The sequence below is a fragment of the Myotis myotis genome, unplaced genomic scaffold, assembly GCF_014108235.1.
Source record: "Myotis myotis isolate mMyoMyo1 unplaced genomic scaffold, mMyoMyo1.p scaffold_m19_p_3, whole genome shotgun sequence".
Taxonomy (NCBI): Eukaryota; Metazoa; Chordata; class Mammalia; order Chiroptera; family Vespertilionidae; genus Myotis; species Myotis myotis.
The window spans coordinates 95,591,797-95,613,831 of NW_023416335.1; the positions used below are offsets into that span (position 1 = coordinate 95,591,797).

At 36.2% G+C, this 22,035-nt stretch overlaps 1 protein-coding gene across 13 annotated transcripts in view; it reads left to right on the top strand.

Moving 5' to 3' along the window:
- PDS5B (PDS5 cohesin associated factor B) overlaps window positions 1–13,257 on the top strand; it is a 257,616-nt gene extending 244,359 nt beyond the window's left edge. For 10 of the 13 annotated variants that reach the window (XM_036296869.1, XM_036296863.1, XM_036296864.1 and 7 more), the window contains 2 exons: window positions 10,889–11,027; window positions 12,985–13,257. In XM_036296869.1, the coding sequence (XP_036152762.1) occupies window positions 10,889–11,027; window positions 12,985–13,020 (175 nt within the window). In that variant the 3' untranslated portion in view covers window positions 13,021–13,257. The other 3 variants (XM_036296868.1, XM_036296872.1, XM_036296871.1) reach the window with 3 other exon arrangements.
- Window positions 13,258–22,035: the final 8,778 nt, after the last annotated feature.

Here is a 22,035-nt window from a genome sequence, read left to right on the forward strand (position 1 = left end):
TTATCACATGCAGATCTCAAGTTTTTGATGTTTAGATTTTGTTTGTTTTAATCAAACTAATACATCTATATCCAGATAGTTTTGGATGGTCACACAGTCACATGTTTATCTGAGAGTTACAATAACAGATTTGTATCCAAAATTTTAAAGTGATAGGAGTATTTCTGCTGTAATTTGTAAATTTTGCACTTTTTCTTCTCAGTTATTTAAGTGGAAATAGAATGGCATGTCTTCGTTTAGTGAGGAAATCCCCAGTTTTTCTCAGAGTAATTCTATTATATAACTACATCAGTGGCTTGACTTTTCAGAGTTGCCAGCACACTGTGGTTAAATAGTTATCTTAGCCGAAACTGGTTTGGCTCAGTGGATAGAGCGTCGGCCTGTGGGCTGAAAGGTCCCGGGTTCGATTCCGGTCAAGGGCATGTACCTGGGTTGCGGGCATATCCCCAGTGGGAGATGTGCAGGAGGCAGCTGATTGATGTTTCTCTCTCATCGATGTTTCTAACTCTCTATCTCTCTCCCTTCCTCTCTGTAAAAAATCAATAAAATATATTTAAAAAAAAATAGTTATCTTAGAAGTTTTTCCTATTCCTGTGTATTCCACAGGAAGAGGAAAAGTTTCCAGAGTGTCTAGCCAGTACTTCATGCCTTCTTCCATTTGATTTTTCCCTCAGGTAAAAAGTAAAGGTAAGTACATGTTCTTGGCAGCTTCATATGTTTTGATTCAACCATGGAAAAGCATTGGTATTAACAAAGGAATTCTTAAGTAATGTTAAATTCCCATGATTAACTTTATAACAAGGAAATGATGGCTCATAACTTTATTTATATTTGGGCTTAAATTATTATCATGTTCTCTCATAAAACTAAGTTCTCACATGAATGTTCTAAAACAAACAAGTATTTATTTTTAAAAATCAATACAGTCTGGTTGGCATGGCTCAGTGGTTGAGCATTGACCTATGAACCAGGAGTTCATGGTTTGATTCCTGATCAGAGCACATGCCCAGTGGGCTCAGTCCCGTGTGGGGTGTGCAGAAGGCAGCCAATCAATGATTCTGTCTCTCTCTCCCTCTCCCTTTCTGAAATCAATAAAAATATATTTTAAAAATAAAAAGAATGTCAGTTTCCAAAAAAAATCAATACAGCCCTGGTTGGTGTACTCAGTTGGTTGGAGCACTGTCCCATAAATCAGAGGGTATCGGGTTCTATTCCTGGTCGGGACACATACCTGGGTTGTGGGTTAATCCCCAGGCCTGGTCAGGGTGCATGTGAGAGGCAACCAATCAGTCTTTCTCTCTTTCTCTTATTATCTCTCTCTGTTTCTCTCTTCCTCTTCCCTTCTCTCTAAAATTCACTGAATATATCCTCAGGTGTGGATTTAAAAAAAAAGTCAGCACAGAAAGAGACTCTTTATTCTGTTTTAACAGCCTATCTTCTCTTCGCTAGGAAGCTCTGTTTTTAGAGCTGTTAAAATAACATTAAATTTGCCTATTTTTCTTCTGACCTCACTGGCCTAGAGGAAAGCAAGAGCCCCAAACTGCTCCCTGTCGCCCCCAGCTCACACCCAGAAGAGGAATCATCTTCCTGGGCCACTGGTGTAGAGGTCCTGGTGTCAGACTGAGTTATGTGGCTCTCAAGGGCCATTTCCTGTATCTTCTCTCAAGCTTGACCAGTGCCATCCCCTCACAGGAGATCTAATATCCCACCCTCCCAACATGCAGGTTCTCCAGGCAGAATGTGGGACAGACTGAGTTGTGTGGCTTTATGACAAAGGACATTTTTCCTCTCGTGCCCAGCCAGTGCAGAACCTTCCTTCACACCATCAAATCTTGGTCTGTTTGGGCCTGATAAGTTCTGCTGGCCTCACCCTGACAACTCTCTGAGGCCCTGCCCCACCAAAAGGTCTGTAGGTACTGGGCAAGGGACAGCTAGACTTGGTATGCCTTAGGACAGCGGTTCTCAACCTTTGGGTCATGAGCCCTTTGGGGGTTGAATGACCCTTTCACAGGGGGTCGCCTAAGACCATCGGAAAACACATACATAATTACATATTGTTTTTGTGATTAACCACTATGCTTTAATTATGTTCAATTTGTAACAATGAAAATACATCCTGCATATCAGATATTTACATTACAATTCATAACAGTAGCAAAATTACAATTATGAAGTAGCAACGAAAATAAGTTTATGGTTGGGGGTCACCACAACATGAGGAACTGTATTAAAGGGTCGCAGCATTAGGAAGGTTGAGAACCACTGCCTTAGGACATTTGCTGAGTGGCCTCAGACCCAGCACTGACTCCAGGTTTGAATCTCTATCAATCTTGTGAATACCACTCACTTCTACCTGGTCACTCACTAAGAACCTATCTCATGCAACTTGAGTGTGGCCATAGGTTCTTTTATTAACTGAGCCTAATAGGTAGGCAACTGTTGGATTTTGGGGTTCCTTGGGCCTTTTCCTGCCCTGCCACCATGTATGATGCTGGTGTAAGCTGACCTTGGTGCACACTTTGGCCCCTCCATGCACTTCCAGGCTTAGAAGAGGTAGCCACAAACTGCATACCATTATAGTTCCAAACAGGTGGCCCAAGGCCAGTGTAAGGCCATATCTGACATTGACCTGCACCAGATTCCTTCCCAAAAGGCCCCAGAACCAACACACCTGGTGGTGTGCTGCAAACCATATCAGAGACAGGACCCAATTAGCTCCACAAGCGGCACATCCAAAGGAGGATCTCAGTGGGAACTAGACACTGCTGGGATGAATTCCATTTCATGTGGTCAACACCCTCACAATAGCGCATATACTGTGGTTGGCATCAATCCTCACTGTCAGCCAGCCTGAGGGTTGACCCACACATGAAGGGGCCAACAGCAACCATGACTCGACTACAATAGGAAGCCAACAGCAATCAAAACTCTACAACGCCAACATAATCCACAAAAGGGAGCATCATGCTTTGGTGATAAGGGAGACTGTGTCACTTAGCTCCATAGGACACCTACTACACTAGGCTACCATTCCAAGACTGGGAGATATAGCAAATCTAGCTAATACTCAGATTAAATACAGAGTTGGCCAAAATGCGGAAACAGAAACATGCCCCAAATGAAAAAGTGGGAGAAAACTCCAGAAAAATAAATAAATGGAGGCAAGCAATCTACCTGACACAGAGCTCTAAACAATGGTTATAAGGGTGCTCAAGGAACTTGGGAGAAGAATAGATGAACTCGCTGAAAATTTAAAGACATACAAAGCATAAAAGAGGACATAGAACCCATAAAAAAGAACCAGTCAGAATGGAAGAATACAATATCTAAAATGAAGAATATACTAAAGGAATAAACAATAGGTTGAATGAAGTAGAGGACCAAATCAGTGATTTGGAAAAACAAGGTAGCAGAAAACACCCAAACAGAGCAGCAAAAAAAAACTTTTAAAATGAGGATAGTTTAAGGAACCTTTGGGACAACACGAAGCATAACAACATCCACATCATAGGGTTACCAGAAGGAGAATAGAGGAGAGCAAGGGATTGAGAACCTATATAAAGAAATAATGACTGAAAACTTCCTTAGCCTGGTGAAGGAAAAAGACACACAAGTCCAGGAAGCTCAGAGATCCCCAGTCAAGATGAACTCAAAGAGGCTCACACTAAGACATAAATAAAATGGCAAAGGTTAAAGAAAAAGAGAATCTTAAAAGCAGCAAAACAAAGACTGTTACCTACAAGGGAGATCCCATAAGATTGTCAACTGATTTCTTGACAGAAACATTTCAGGCCAGACGGTATTGGCACAAAATATTCAAAGTGAAGAAAAGCAAGGACCTACAACCAATACTGTTCTACCCAGCAAGGCTATCATTTAAAATAGTTAAAGAGTACTCTTTAAGAGAAGAAAGAGAAGCATAGTTATAAAGAATAAAATGGCAATAAATTCTTATTAATAATCACATTAAATGTAAATGGCTCAAATGTTCCAATTAAAAAACATAGGGTATGATTAGAATAGAAAACATAACTGGATTAGAAAGCATGACTCATATATATGCTATCTACAAGAGACCTATTTTAGAATGAAAGATGCATACAGACTAAAAGTATAAAGATGGAAAAAGATGTTTCATGCAAGTGAACATGAAAAAAAAGCTGGGGGAACAATACTTATGTGAGACAAAATAGATTTTAAAAAAAGGCTATAGTAAGGCAAAGACTGACACTGCATAATGGTAAAGGAGTCTAACATAGGAGCACCTTAAATATGTAAAGCAAATATTGATGGATATAAAAGGAGAGATTGACAGTAATAGTTGTAGTAAGGGACTTTAACACCCCATTGACATCTTCCAGTCAGTAAACAAGGAAACAGCAGCCTTCAATGACACACTAGACCAGGTGGATTTAATTAATATTTTAGAGCATTTCAACCCAAAGCAGCAGAATATACATTCTTTTCAAGTGCACATGTAAAATTTTGTAGTATAGACCACATATTAAGCCACAAACAAACTCAGTGAATTTAAGAAGATTGAAATGTCAAGCATCTTCTCTGATCCCAGTGAAATGAAACTAGAAATCAATTACAAGAAAAAACTGGAAAACACAACATGGAGTCGAAATAACATATTAATAAACAATGAATGGGTTAACAATGAGATCAAGGAAGAAATCAGAAAGTGTCTTGTGAGAAGTGAAAATGGGAATACTAGGTGTACCAGTTAATGCAGATTTTTTTCAATAGATGGAGTTATGCATATGTTGATATATATGCAATTTGATATGTATGCTATTTTGTTGTATTGACAGCAAGCTTCAAAACTTCATATGTCAAATTTGCTGAAGGTATTAACATCATAGATATTTTTATGCTTAAAAATGTCAAATTTCATGCCAAAAAAAGAGGATTTGCAGGATGTTTTAATTCATTACTTTATTTTGAAGAAAAAGTTATATACTTCGGGAAGCTTATGGTGAACATGCTCCATCTCAAGATACTTATGAACACTGGTTTAAATGCTTTAAAAGTGAGATTTCGATGTGAAAGACAAAGAATGTCCAGGTCAACCGAAAAAGTTTGAAGACCAACTGTTACAAGCATTATTGGATGAAGATGCGTGTCAAACTCAAAAACAACCTACAGAAAGATTAAACGTTCCTCAGCAAACAATTTACGATTGTGTACAAGCAATGGGAAAGATTTCGAAAGAAAATGGGTGCCAAATCAACTGAACAAAAGACAAATGGAAAACCTAAAAGTCATCAGTAAAATGTTGCTTCAGCTGCACAAAAGAAAGTCTTTTTTGCATTGAATTGTGACTGACAATGAAAAGTGGATTTATTTTGGGAATCCCAAATGCACAAAATCATGGCTTGATCCAGGTCAACCATCAACATCGACTGCAAGGCCAAATTGCTTGGGAAAGAAGACAATGCTCTGCGTTTGGTGGGATCAGGAAGGTGTGGTGTATTATGAGCTTCTAAAACCAGGTGAAACTGTTAATACTGATCGCTACCGACAACAAATAATCAATTTGAACCACGCTTTGATCGTGAAATGACCAGAATGTGCCAGAAGACATGGCAAAGTAATTTTGCTTCATGATGACGCACCATCACTTCAAAACCAGTTAAAGACACGTTAAAAGATGTTGCCTGGGAAGTATTAACCCACCTGCTATATTCACCAGACCTTGCTCCTTCAGATTGCCACTTATTCCAATCAATGGCACATGCACTTTCTAAGCAGCACTTCAAAACATACAAAGGAGTAGAAAATTGGGTCTCTGAATGGTTTGCCTCAAAACAAGAAAAGTTCTATTGGGACGGTATCCATAAGTTACCTGAAAGATGGGGGAAATGTGTAGCTAGCGATGGACATTACTTTGAATAAAGCACTTTTGATGTTTCTCTTGAAATTATCGTGTTTTCTTTGATTACAAAATCCGCCATTATTAGCCGGTACACATATTACAACAACTGGAAATCAGGAAGGAACAAAATCTGAACAGACTAATTATAACTAATGAAATAGAAGCAGTAGTAAAAAAACAAAAAAACAACAGTCCTGAACTGGTTGACTTCACAGGTGAATTTTATCAGACATTCAAAGACGAATTAATACCTAGCCTTCTGAAACTATTCCAGAAAATTCAAGAGGAGGGAAGATTCCCAAGCTCATTTTACAAAGCCATATTATCCTAATTTTAAAGCCAGATAAATACACTACAAAGAAAGAAAATTAAAGGCCAATATCCCTGCTGAACATAGATGCTAAAATTACTTCAACAAAATATTAACAAACCAAGTTCAGCATTGCCTTAAAAGGATAATAACGTTTTGGTCAAGTGGCATTTATTCCTGGGATGCAAGGTTGATACAACATCTGCAAATCAATTAAGGTGATACACCACATAAACAAAATGAAGGATAAAAATCATATCAATAGATGCTGAAAAAGCATTTGTTGTAATCCAGCATCTGTTTATTATTTAGAAAAAACTCAACAAAGTGGGAATAGAGGCAACATACTCAGCTTTGAAGGTGACAAACCCACAGCCAACATTATACTGAACAGGGGAAAACTAAAAGTGTTTCCCTTAAGATCAGAAAACAAGACAGTGCTATCCACTTTCACCATTCTTCTTCAACAGTATGAACAGTCATAAAAACAGATGTTTATAGATGAATGGAACAGAATGGAGAACCCAGAAATAAGCCCATGCCTGCATGGTCAATTAATATTTGACAGAGGAAGCAAGAACATACAATGGGATAAAGACAGTCTATTCAATAAATCGTGTTGGGAAAATTGGAGAGGTACTTGCAAAAAATGAAACTAGACATCCACCTTACATCATATACAAGAATAAACTCAAAATGGATTAAAGACTTAAATGTAAGACTGGAAACCATAAAATAGAAGACAATATAAGCAGTAAAATCTTGGATATTTATCTTAGGAACTAGAGGCCCAGTGCACAAATTCGTGCAGGGGTGGGGTCCCCCTGGGTGGCCTGCAGGGATTGGGCTGAAACCCGCAGTCCAACGCTGCCTGCAGCTCCTACCTGCCACTCCCACTCATCCTGGCCCCACTATGCCTGCCACAGGCTCGCGCCCAATCAGTCCCAATTGGAAGAGGCTCGTGCTGCTGCAGCAGAGCTCACCAGCCATGAGCCCTGCATCTGGTGCCCTCCCAAGGTGAGTGGCCTGCAGGATCAGGCTGAAACCGGCCCTTGGACATCCCCCGAGGGGTCCCGTATTGCGAGAGGGTGCAGGCCAGGCTCAGGGACCCCACCGGTCCATGATCAGGCTGGGGAAGGACCGTGGGAGGCTCCAGGGCATGTCTGGCCCATCTCGCTCAGTCCGATCAGCCGGACCCCAGCAGCAAGCTAGGCTACCAGCTGGAGCATCTGCCCCCTTGTCAGTGCACGCCATAGCGACTGGTCAACCCGTCGACTGTCTGCCCCTTGGTGGTCAGTGCACATCATAGCGAGCGGTTGAGCAGCCTTAACATATCATTAGCATATTACCCTTTAATTATATAGGATAATTTTTTCTGATATAGCTCCTTGGCAAGGGAAACAAATGGGACTGCATAAAACTAAAAAGGTTTTGCATATCAAAGTCACCATCAACAAAATGAAAAGACAATCTACTGAATAGGAGGTCATTTTTGCCAATAAGACATCTGATAAGGGGTTAATATCCGAAATGCAATAAAGAAATTATAAAACTCAACATCAAAAAATCAAACAATCCAATTGAAAAATGGTTAAAATACCTGAATAGACAGTTCTCTAAAGTGGACATACAGATGGCCAATGGACATGTGAAAATACGCGCAGTGTCACAAATCATTAGAGAAATGCAAATTAAAGAGAGTGAGATATCACCTCACACCTATCATCAGTAAGTCAACAAACAAGTGTTGGCAAGGATGTGGAGAAAAGGAAATCTTCATGCACTGCTGGTGGAAATGCAGATTGATGCAGCCACTATTGAAAACAGTATGGAGTGTACTCAAAAAATTAAATGTGAAACTGCCTTATAACCGAGGAATTCCACTTCTGGGTTTTTGTTCAAAAAAAACCCAAAGCACTATTTCAAAAGAATATATGCACCCATAAGTTTATTATAGCATTATTTACAATAGCCGGGATATGGGAGCAACCCAAATGCCCATGAAAAGATGAGTGGGTAAAGAACATGTGATACAAATACACAATGGAACATTACTGTGAAAAAGAACAAAATCTTACCATTTGCGACAGCATGAATGGACCTAAAGGGTAATTATGCTCAGTGAAATAATTCAGAGAAATACCATATGATTTCACTTACATGTGGAAACCAAAGAGCAAACGAAAAAAGAAAGTGAAACATTCATAGGTACAGAGATCAGACTAGTGGTTGTCAGTGGAGAGAGGGATTTGGGGGTGGGGGGTGGGGAGGGAGAGGTGTGGAAAGGTTGAAGAGATTAAGAAGTACAAATTGGTAGTTTCAGAATTGTCACAGGGATGTAAAATACAGCATAGGGAATGTAGTCAATAATGTATTAGCGGGGAAATTTTGTAAAGCATAGGATTGTCTAATCACTATGCTGTACACCTGAAACCAATATAAAATAATACTGAAGTTAAACTGGAATGGAAAATTTTAAATAAATAAAATATTTTAAAATGCTTGGTTTTAGCATGGATTGAACAATACATCTTTTGGTGTTTTTTGTTTTTTGTTTTTAATGTATTGATTTTAGAGAGAAAGGGAGAGGGAGAGAGAGGAAGGATAGAGAGAAACTTCGATTTGTTGTTCCACTTACTTATGCAGTTATTGGTTGATTCTTATATGTGCCCTGACTGGGGATGGAACCCACAACCTTGGTGCATTGGGCAGATTCTCTAACCAACTGAGCTACCCAGCCAGGGCTGAACAATACATCTTTTGGATTGCTTATAGAAGTGGTAACATAATATTCTTAATTTTAAAAAATATTTCTCAATAGGGATACATTTTATTAAATGGTGGTATCTTATATATTTTTGATTACCTTGTATGTTTTAGAGAATACTAATTGCTAGGCAATATAATAGCACAAAACACATTCTTGTCCTCCTGCAACTTAACCATGTAAATGGGCATGTAGTTGTAAAATAATCACATGTAAATATGAATTCTAATTTTTTATATGTGCACTGCAGGAAAAACTTAGGCTGCTATAAGAATGTAATGGGAGAGCTGGGAGATCAGGAAAATTTTCTCTTGAGAAAGTGTAAAGTTGATTCCTTGAGAATAGTAGTAATTAGACTATAGTTCAGGGAAAAGAACATTTTAGGTGGCGGGATCACTGTATTTGAAGTTTATGAAGTGGGAAAAATATTGTCAAAATTGAAAGATGGCAAGAGTTGGCTGGGTTGTAGTTGTGAGGAATTGGCGAGTGGAAGGAGATTCGAAAGGAGAGAGGTAGGCAAGAATTGTTTGCAAGGCCTTATGTACCATGTTAAGAGGTAGTTATCCTGGGGAGTGATATCAGCTGTGTTTACTTTTTTAAAAGATTACTTTGTTGGTTAAAGTTCCATACTAGTTGGCGGGGGGGGGGGGGGGGGGGGGCGGGGGGGTTAAGTATTGGAATCCAGGGACTCCTACTGAGATAGACTAGTAAGCCAGGACTAGGGAAACTAAGAAAAATAGTTATACATCAATTTGCAGCCATCTAGTATATCCTGTCTATCTTCTTTAAACCAAGGACACTTAAGAGTAAATGGTTTAGCCCTGGCCAGTGTAGTTCAAGTTAGAGTTTAGACTACAGCTCCCAAGAGCCTCAGTTTCGATTCTTGGTCAAGGGCACATACCTGGGTTACAGGTTCGATTCCCAGCACGGCCTGAGGCAGCCAATCACATTGATGTTTCTCTTGCTCCCCTCTTTCTTTCTCCCCTCCCTCATTCCCTTGCACTCTCTAAAAATCAATGGAAAAAATATCCTTGGGTGATGATTAACAACAAAAAAAGAGTAAATGGTTTATACTTTTCCCCAACCAGAGGGTAAATAGCTTAAATCACCCTACTGGAAGATAGATAGCAGAAATCCAGTTATAGCCATTGGCCTATCATACCCAAGGATAGGTAAAGTTAAGAGAATAAATCTCATTTTAGTACATCACCAAAAAAAATTAAAAAAAAAAAGTTTACTTTGTTAAGAGAAGAACCAAGAGATGAGAATATTTGGAAACATGTAGTAGCATTAGAAGTGGAGTGAAGTAAATGGGTTTGAGGTTTCCTTATAAATTGAATCTTTAGGGCCAGATAAAGAGTGATATACTATTATGGAAGACTCTGGATTTTCTGCTTTGAGCAGCTCCGTAGATATAAACGCCTTTCACTATTTGGGAAAGATTTTAAAAAAAGCAGAATCTGAGTTATATTTTTAATTCCTTTATGGTGTTGGTCTCAGTCACACTTATTTTTTGTTATTTGGTAGATGTTTGTATGTAAGATTCTAGATTGAACACTGTTTTAGGGTTCAGAGTATAAGAAAAATATTTCCACCCTTACCAGTTGTTTGGGCATTGTCCAGTGCACCAAAAGGTTGCCAGTTCGATTCCTGGTCAGGGCACTTATCCAGGTTGTGGCTCGATCCCTGGTAGGAGGTGTGCAGTAGGTGCCTGATCAATGTTTCCCTTTCACATCAATGTTTCTCCCTCTCCCTTTCTCTCCAAAAAATCAGTAAAAATTATTTTTTTAAAAATATTTTCTTATAAGGTTATTAAGGATAAAAATGAAAATCTGAGAATTCAGGAGATATTTAAAGCATTCCCTCTGCTGAGATGTAATCTAGTTAAAGATTAGCATGTTCATTGTATTTTACATGTGTTTTGCTCTAGCCGTGCAGGACGCTCCAAACAAGCAGCCACTAAAGAAAATGATTCAAGTGAAGAAGTAGATGTGTTTCAGGGTTGCTCTCCTGTCAATGATGATATTCCACAGGAAGAAACAGAAGAAGAGGAAGTTTCTACAGTAAATGTATGTTTTTATTAAAATGCCTGTGTGATAGTGATAACCGGAAAGGTGAGCTGAGGGTTTTCCCAGGGGTCATATCTTGGAACGCTGAAGAATGAGCTCCGCGGACCAGAGGATTTAAGCAAAAGTGTGGAAAATTACAAGCAGATTCAGACTCCCCTCACGGGGAGGGGGACCCTAATAATGGGCTGCCCCCTTAAAGCCTTGTAGTCCAGGGGCATATATTTGCTACAAGTCTGCTTCATGTCTGCCTGTGTCTTCACCTGATTGATTCCCTCAATTGTTCTTGCCCAGCAACGGGCCTGAACTTTCCATTTCTGTGTGTTCTTTCTCTGTTCCTATGCTGAACTTTCTGTTTCTATGCACTCATACACCTTGTTGCTGCAAGCCTTCACTTGTTTTCCCATGCCTCTGGCTTTGAGTCCAGAAACATTTTATTATTTCTGCTTTGTTGGTTTCTGTGATTAGGCTGGCTCAAGCTGCCATGTCTACCCCTGCCTATATTCCACCTGCCTTTGTTTTCCACTGTACCTGTCTGCCTGCATTTCAAGTTAACCCTCTCAATAGTATGGAATATAGAAATAGGGTTGGTAAATATTTGGTCACATCTTTTTAGTATTTGATGTTTCTTATAATTCTAAATACATAGTTTTTTCTTCATTAGTTTAGCATTCTGTCCTCTACCAGCTTATATAATGCAGAAGACATCTTTTATGGAAATCTAAAACTGAGTGAGAATAATGAATGTAGCCTAGTGCAAGTGCAAATGTCAAGTTTAAACTGATGTGGAAAAGAACAAGTACCAGTATGATACACTTTTTTTATACCTTGATTTTAGAGTGCTGATATCTGTTAAATATACTCTTATTTTGTTTCATTACTTTTTGTTTGAATTTCAAAGTAGAAACTCGAAATTAGTCAATCATAATAAAATCATAGTTTTTACTAAAATCAGCCTTTGGAATTCATAACATTGGTAATAGACACTTTTTTTTTTTTTTTTTTTTTTTAAAAAAGTAGGAATGTGGAACTTCCTGAGGTACTTTTTTACTTTTTTAAGTAATGAATTGTTTTGCCATTTAACATATTTCAGATATTTTACTATGGAAGAAATATAAACAGTTAAGTAAGAGCTGTTCTCTTGGTAATACTAATGCTGAATCTTTGGATCAGCTCAGTCAGCCATCTTATTTGAGAAATCAGTGTACTGAGATCAAGTCCCAGAGTTGATCCCCACTTCTCTGACCTATTTCAAATATAATTAGCTCTTCAATCTTCGGCAGAATTCATTTATGTGAATGGATTAACACTACAGAAAAATATGCTGCATTGTGGTCTCAAACTAGCTGAGCTTCTTTCTTAATGGGTTTTTTGGGGATGTAAAAATAAGGTGAAAGAGTCTCTGATATCTTCATCAAAGAAAAACTATACTGTTAATTAAATTAAAATACTATCCTTTTTATATTCCTCTTGTTTGAACTAAAGTTTTATGCTTTCATTACCTATTGCCAATTAATGGGAATGTGTCTGAATTTTAGCTTACTTATATGTATTTGATAGGATCTAAACTCAATAACTATTTTCCCAGAAAGACAGCTATAAGCCTAAGTTCATAAGTGTCAAATTTTGTCTTATCACAGAAATATAAGTAAAAAGATGACATTTGCCATTATTTTACTTGCTGTCTACATAGACTTCTGATCATTTGTTTTTAAAGTTATTAAATAGAAAAGGAATGATTTTTCCTTGCTATTCTGGGAAAAGCTGTTTATGAACATTCAAATATTATATAGGTCTAAATAAGTGATGCAATAAGTTAAAATAGGAGAAAGGTTTCAAGGAGAGAAAAGCAAAATCAGGACCAAGTAAGAATAATAATTGGTTAAAAAATTATTATAATTGCTATGTCTAATAAATGTGTCCCCATTTTAATTAAGCATCTGATGATTTTTCTTTTAAGGTACGGCGGAGAAGTTCTAAAAGAGAAAGGCGATGAACAAATGTAATAATTTCTATGTGAACACTTAAAAAATCATTTTTCATCAAGCTTGAGGCTGAATAAAACCTTTAATACACAAAATGGGACTGCTGAAGAGTGGACAGTTGGACCTCCCTTTGATGACCTCATATATTTGTGGTCACACTTTAGCCATACGCATGGTGATAACATTGACTTGTGAAAGTGTAATTTGCTATGGCTATGTAGAAATAAACTAAAGAAGAAACTTGTAAATATATTTTTCCTTTTTTTTTTAATGTTTCTGACTTCTAGTGTGCTTGTATAGCTTTTATCTGTGGCTTTAAACTGACAGTACCCAACTGTTTATTGGATCTATTGCTTTGAAAAGAGTTTGTTAGGATAGATCTTAAGCAGTCATCTGTCAGTGTTTGTATTTGTATACTCTGCAGTTTTACTGTGAAAAAATTATTTTTCAACAAATGGTGTCATTTTCTTGATGTCACTATTGGTTGGAGAGTTAAATGGTCTCTTTCCCGTGTGTATCTTACCTAGTGTTTACCCCTAGGCACCCTTAACCTTCAGAGGTGCTAAATCATCTGCTATTACACCTGAACGATGCCTCTGATGGGAGGAAACCACACAAATTGTGAAATACTCCTGAAGTTGATTATTTTACACCTCAGTATTGGTCCCAGAATTTTCTGGCCTTCTATGGCAATGAAAATTTTAAGAAAAAAAGATTTAAAATATTTTAATTTTAAAGAATGTGTTATAAAATAATGTACTGAAATCTTTATCCCATTTTATCGTCCCTTTTCAGTTCATATACTCTACTGTATCAATAAAATTCTGTAATTTGAATTAGTTTTTAATAGTCTAGAATGTTATTGTGTATAGATATTTCCTCTTGAACGTGTTCAGAAAATGCAAATTATTACACTATAATATAAAATCTGATATATACACATTAGAAAAGTTTCAGTTCTTCATAACAATGTAAAGGTAATCAGAAAGAAAAAAGTTTTATTGATGCAGTGTGTCTTTATAAGGCTGTTCTTGAAAACAAGAGTTTTGTATTTTATAGTGAGTTGCATGTTTATGAAAAAAATGCTAAATATGGAATGTGCTCTTTTCTGTAAATTCATATTTAGTTATAGTATATGATAGATTGCTCCATAACATAGTTTTCATCAAGAGTTTATTATTGTTTTTTTATTTTGGAGCCAAAAACATTGTTTTGAGAGGAAGGACAAAGTGGGAGTGATATGTCGAACTACATGAGCTACTGTAGTAGGTATTACAGTCTTATGAACTTTTTAAATGAAATTCAACTTTGTCCTGATTGGGAAAAGTGGAAATTTATTTGGATTTAGAGATGATCTTTTCTTTATGGTAAGCTGCAAAATTATATAAACAAATTACATAAGACAGTATACTTTTACAGTTTTGTAAACTGTATTTTGAACCAAAACTTATAGGTTGTTACTTTATGTGTAGCCAAATTCATTTTAGTATTTCAGGTGCTGTTCTTTTCTTTTTTCATGGTTAACATCAGAAAGAAAATCATATTCTAACTTGTTAAATTTATCACATTGAATAATGGAGCATTTTCATGTAACACACTATTATGTTTAAGATATATTTCCAAGATTGGTGATAATAGATGAGGGATATAATAAAGAAACTATTTTGGAAAATGACATTTTACTATTTTCCAATGCATATCACAATTAAGGTGATTATTATTTTTTTAGAGATTTCTCCATGTTAATGAAACTGCCTTTTATTTTTAAAAAATGTTTTTATTTGTGTCTTAATCTCTCAATATTTAGCTGTTCTTTATTTACAGCAGTACTGACACCAGTGATTATGGGGGGCTGCTATATATCAAGGCAGCTAATGTTGGACCAAGATACATTGGTTTTTAAACATTTCATTAGCTCAGTTCTCACATCACGCTGTTTCTATTTCAGCAGTACGAAGGCATGTTTATAAATCTATAAAATAAGAATAAAGGATAGCTTTGTATTTTTGTCATTGACTAAATTGCACCAGGAATGTTTATGGAAGTATATCTTTAAGACCATTTTATAAAACAACAACAACAAAAATGGTTGTGGAGGATTTTTATTTGCATGATCATAGTTAAGCAGATTTCATTGTACATTAATTCGTACATCAGATCACAAAAATGTTCATTGTAGATTCTGTTTAATGGCAATGAGTCTGTGATTTTCTTACACATATGTTCCCTTTTGGGAGAATTATGATGTAAATTTTCCATTTTTCAGTAGAAAAATAGGTGCAATAATTATCAAAATTTTGATGTCCTGTGTCTTCATCTTAAGGGATTATCCTATTATGGTTAAACTTAACATTTCATGTACTAACATTTGGAGAGCCACATACCATAACTAAAGTAAAATTAAGTATATATAAAAAATTAATTACTAACAGTGGTTAGCAAGCTCTTCAGTGATAATGTTCATTTTGAAATATGTACTGTAAAAAAATTGAGAAAATACTTAACTCACTGTAACAAGTTCCATTATTAAAATCTTGTGATTCTTTAGTGAGGTTATCTTGCTTTACTCTGTGGCAAATCCATTTAATCTACATTATAATAAAATTTCTTGCTGCAGTGCAACAAGAAGCTTTTTCAGTGATCTCCACTGTATATGTAAATTACAAATGTGGCTGTAAAACTTGTTCCAGGCATTATAGGTTGAATTACATTCTGTATCACCTTATAAGTATGATTTTTAAGATTTCCTTTTTGCCCACTTGAAAAATGTCAGGAATTTAAGAATTTGTTTAACTTAGGTATATTTCCTTTACCATATAGTATTATGTCACCATAATGAACAATTGGTATTTAGATAAATAACCAACTTTCAGACACATTATTGGATTTTCTGTGAAGTTGAATAAACATGAAAGCTACTATATAATTGTATTATTTTATTTATGTGAATCTATGTACCTACATATATTTAAATATTTTTAATTAATGAAGAAAGGCAAATTTTAATGATTTTTAATTTTGGAGCCTTTGTTTTATGAAGAGAAAATAATATTTCCCACTAACATTTTTTCAAACTTTTTGTTTAAACTTCTTATGCAATATCTTGGCTGGCAGAGATTTACTAAATATTGTTTAAGTGAAAGGATTGCATAACTGAAGAAAATAAATGTATAATATAGACTTTAAAAGTAAGAACTAAGAAAAATTATTAAGGGCAATTTTATTAATTTATTCAGCCAATATTTATTGTGTGCGTACTATGTGCTGGGCTAGTAATGGAGAATAAAGTTTTATCAAGACAGAATAAGCCCCTGCCCTTGGTAAGCTTATATTCTCTACAGGGATGGTGGGAGAATAAGGAAACAATAATCTATAATAATAAAAGGGTAATATGTTAATTAGACCAGACGTCCTTCCTGACAAAGCCAGGGCTGGAGGGAAGCCAGTGCCTGCGGGGGGGGAAGGAAGGCCTACTCTTGCACAAATTTTCGTGCATCGGGCCTCTACTTAAATTTGTAATGTCAGATTGTGAAAAGTGGTAGAGAGTAAAACTTGGAGAAGCTATGTTGTATACTCTGAAGCTGTATTATTCAGTACATACAATCTAAGATACCTTTTTGATAAAGTGACATTTTTATAATTTTAAAATATCACTTGGTATCTGTATGAATATTTCATGTCAACTTTGATAATAATATAGCCATACCAGTTTTGTTTTAGCTATTGTTTGCATGACAAAGCTTTTTCTGTCCTTTCATTTTCAACAAATGTTCGTTCCGTTTAAAGTGTGTGTTGTGTACACATTTTATACTTTGATCTTGTTATTTTACCCAATTTTAGAATCTTTCTTCTTTAATTACATTGTTTGAACTACTTACTTTTAGTGTAATTATTGATATTGTAGGTTTTAAGCCTACCTACCATCTTCTATTTATTTTCATTTTCCAATCTTTTCTTTATTCATAAATTTTCTTTCTTTTGGCTCAGTAAATTGCCTCTTACTATTTTATCTCTTCTGTTGGCTTTTTAGTTATGTCTGACTATATCTTTTTAGTGATTACTCTATAGATTGATTATGTTTGAATTATAGTCTATTAATGCTTTTATTACCTCCTGAACAATCCTAGAATTTTAAAACAGTTCAATTCTATTTTCTGCCTTTCTACTCTTTGTGCTATACTTATATATTTTGTGGTTACAAATGCCATGATTTTGTTTCTTTAATTAGTATTCTTTCTGCATGTGTATGTGTGTGTTTAATTATAGTTTTTTGCTTCCATCTTAATTTTCCTTCAGCATGAACAACTTCTTTTAGTATTACATATAATGCAGGTCTGGTGGCAGTTAACTTATTCAGATTTTGTTTGAAAGTCTTAATCACACCTTTATTTTTGAAGGGTATTTTTATTGGCTACAAAAATCTAGATTGGTAATTTTATATATTGGGCATTTAAAAGTTATTCCATTCTTCTGGATTTCATATTTTCTGTTGCAAAGTGAGTCAAAAATCTTTTTACTATTTGTAGATAATGTGTCTTTTTTTCTGGCTACTTTTAGGATTTTCTCTTTATCTTTGTTTTCAGTAGTTTGACCATAATGAACCTACTTATGGTTCTAAACATTTTATCTTGCTTGGGGTTTACTGAGCTCTTGAATCTGTGATTGATGTATCGTATCAGTTTTGAAAAATTCTTGTCCATTATCTTTTCACATGACTTCTACTCTATTATAGTTTCTCTCTTTTTTACACTTCATTGTAAATATATTATACTCTTTGTGTCCCATATGCTTTTTATTTTCTCCATTCTTTCCACTCTTTTTCCTCTGTGTGCTTCATTTTGATATTTCCATTAAGCCATCTTCAGATTTACCAATTTTACCTTCTGCCATGTCCAGTTTTCCATTTAACCCATACAGTTAGTTAATTTCAAATATTATATATTTTAGTTTTAGAATATTTAATTGTATAGATTTTCTCTATTGAAATCTCCATCTTCCTATTCTTTTATTTTTATAACATAGCTGACAAATATTTGAATTATGTAATGCCAATATCTGAATCATCTCTGGATCTGATCCTGTTGTCTGATTCTTTTATTTTTTTTATTATCAGTCGCATTTGTCCAGCCATACTTATTTCTCCCTTATAATTTTTGTTCTTTTATGCAGGACTGTGTGTACAAAAGAACCAAAGATGTGAAGTTGATGTAATGCGTGCACCCCACCCCACCCCCCCCCCACTTCCCAGAAGGGGACTTGTCTTCTTTTCTGTTAGGACTTATAGAGATTGATCACTTCAATCTACGGCACTAGGTTTGAGTTTCAGTTTTAGTTAGACTTAGTCCACATATTTCAAAAGTCTTTAGGGTAAGACTTGTGTTATAGACAGACTTTTAGCATGGCAAGGCTGCAGGAGATTCCATTCAGCCTTTCCAGCCTAGCCTCTCAGTGGGAAGGCTATTTTATATAGAATAGCCAAAGAAGGTTCTTTGTAATTTTTTTTTTTTTTTAATCCTCACCCGAAGATATTTTTTCATTGATTTTTAGAGAGAGGGAAAGAGAAATAACTGTGTGAGAGAAACACATCGACTGACTGCCTCCAGCACGCACTGCAATCAGGGAGTAGCCCGCAACCGAGGTACGTGCCCCTGACCGGAATCAAACCCGGGACCCTTCGGTCTGCAGGCCAATGCTCTATCCACTGAGCCAAACCTACTAGGGCCAAAGAAGGTTCTTTGAAAAGAGAACATCCAAGTATGGACTTTAAGGATCAAGACATATGCAAACCTGGGGCTGAGGGGGTGTGGGGGGGTGGGGGGAGTATCACTGGCAGAGGGAAGAGCATGTACAAAAGTCTTTAAGAAAGAATGAACTTTGAGTACATCAGGGATTTCAGGAAGGATAAGGTTTCCAGTAAAAGTGACCAAGGGATAAAGAGGTAGGAAAAAAAGAAGAAAACAAAGAGCCAGAATATACCTGTATGCCTCTTGGGAGTTTGCTCAAAGTTCGATGGGAATCCATTGTAGGGTTTTGAGGAGAAGAGTGGCAATATCTGACACTTTTTTTAATTTTTAAAAATACTGGATTCAACATATTCAAAATTGAAGGTATAACTTTTCCAAATCTGATGTTCATATATCTGAAAATAGAACTAGTAATGCAAATCAGAAATTTAGAAGTTGCTCTGATTCCTCACCCCCATATCAAGTGCTATTGAATTTACCTCCTGATTATTCCTGCAACTTTTCTACTTTTTTTTTAAATTCAATATATTGGGGTGGCATTGGTTAAATAAGGTCATACAGGTTTCAGGTGTACATTTCTCTGATATATGATCTGTATAGTGCATTGTGTGCCCATACCATATATTTGACTCCCTTTACTACTTCCCACCACCTTCCCTCTGATAGCCATGATATTGCTCTTTGTCTATGAGTTTCAGTTTTATATCCCACATATGAGTGAAAGTATATGGGTCTTAGCTTTTTCTGACTAACTTATTTGGCTTAGCATAATATTCTCAAGGTCCATGTTGTCACAAATGGCAGTATTTCATCGTTTCTTATGGCTAATATTCCATAGTATATATGTACCACAGAGGATGTGAAAGTTTTCTACTTTTTTTCACTAGTGTAATCACCTTTAAGTTCTCAGTTCTTTGCCTTTGTACTGGTCTGCTGACATTTACTCTTGCTTGACCTCAAATTCATGTTCACAGTGAAGCTACACAATTGTGAAAGAGTGATCTCATGTATCCCCAGCAGCAGCAGCAACAAAAACAGTATAACCCCTACAACCCTGTAGCAGTTTACCATTGCATTTAGAATAATGTGCACTACAAAGCACTGCATCTTTGGTCACTTCTAGCCAGTCTCTTTATCACCTGTGCCAGCTACACTATTCTTTCAGTCCCTTGTACCTAGTTGCCAGAGGTATTAGAGTGCATATAAAGGTATATAGACACCAGTAAGATAAAGCATATTCCATAAGCTATGCCTAGAGCACTCTTCCTCTGCTACATCTAGTTATTTTCTACTCATTTTCCCTAAGGATGCCTTTCTTGATTGTCCATGAACGGGACACACTGCCACCCACAGCCCCACCCCCACCCCCCAACACACACACACACACTATTATGTGCCCTCTTAGCTTACTTCTCCCGTTAGCACTTAGCACAATCTCACTGCCTCCAGTATGGTCAACTACATGAAGACAGAGAAGGTATTTGTTTTTGTTTACTAGTCTATTTCTAGCTCTCAGCACTAGTACTCAAAAATGTTGATAAACGAAATTATGTTATTAAAATGTAGATAAATAACATATCTTATGAAGGAACCTTATAATTTGTTTACAAATATCTCACGTGGTACTATAGCTCTGTGTGGTAATTGATGGCATGCCCAAAGACCAGAGATTGTGATTTATTCAAGGTTCCTCGTTCCTAAAATGGTAGCTGAGGTTTTGATCAAATGTTTTATTCCAGAGCCATACTCTTTCTTTATGCACCTCAAATATTAATCATCAAATCAAGATTGAATGAGTAAATGTTAATAACTTTTAAAGAAGTAGTAATAACAATTCTGATACTGTGTTGGGATTTTTTAGTCAAGTGGGTGACCATATTAGGCACATTTAATTGGATAGTCTGCTACCTGTTTCCCTGCATTATTTCCCATTGTGAGAAACATATATTATGAATATTTTACAAATAAACTTAGATTTGCCCAAAGGTAACAAAGTAGAACCAATCATTGATTTGGACTAGAATTCAAATGACTTAGTTAAAACTGCTTTCTGATTGCAGACACAGCTGATTCTCACAGCCAGTTAGCCTGGAGGTCAAATCCCCGGCAGTATTACCTACAACAATCTAGGCTTAACTACAACAAGACTGCGCATAAAGACCACTAGGGCTTGCACCAAGAAAGCATAAAAAAATGCGGAGACAAAGATACAGGACGCAGATGTCAGAAATGGAAGATATAGAGCTCAAAACCACACTTTTAAGGTCTTTCAGTAATTTTCTAAAAACTGCCGATAAATGTAGTGAGATCCTCAAGAAATCTAATGAGACCCTCGATGTTGTGATAAAGAACCAACTAGAAATTAAGCATACACTGACTGAAATAAAGAATATTATACAGACACCCAACAGCAGACCAGAGGAGCGCAAGAATCAAGTCAAAGAATTGAAATGTGAAGAAGCAAAAAACACCCAACCGGAAAGGCAAAATGAAAAAAGAATCCAAAAATACGAAGACAGTGTAAGGAGCCTCTGGGACAGCTTCAAGTGTACCAACATCAGAATTATAAGGGTGCCAGAAGATGAGAGAGAGCAAGATATTGAAAACCTATTTGAAGAAATAATGACAGAAAACTTCCCCTACCTGGTGAAAGAAATAGACTTACAGGTCCAAGAAGCGCGGAGAACCCCAAACAAAAGGAATCCAAAGAGGACCACACCAAGACACATCATAATTAAAATGCCAAGAGTAAAAGACAAAGAGAGAATCTTAAAAGCAGCAAGAGAAAGAAACTCAGTTACCTACAAGGGAATACCCATACGACTGTCAGCTGATTTCTCAACAGAAACTTTGCAGGTCAGAAGGGAGTGGCAAGAAATATTCAAAATGATGAATGCCAAGAACCTACAACCAAGATTACTTTATCCAGCAAAGCTATCATTCAGAATTGAAGGTCAGATAAAGAGCTTCACAGATAAGGAAAAGCTAAAGGAGTTCATCACCACCAAACCAGTATTATATGAAATGCTGAAAGGTATCCTTTAAGAAGAGGAAGAGGAAGAAAAAGGTAAAGATACAAATTATGAACAACAAATATGCATCTATCAATAAGTGAATCTAAGAATCAAGTGAATAAATAATCTGATGAACAGAAAAAATAAAACTGCTTTCTATTTATTGAAAGCATATAAAATGTTTTAGACTGAGGTCTTAGAAAGTGATGGATAAAAGTATAAATATGTTACATAATATAAATTCTTGAGCTAATAAGTTTAACTGGGT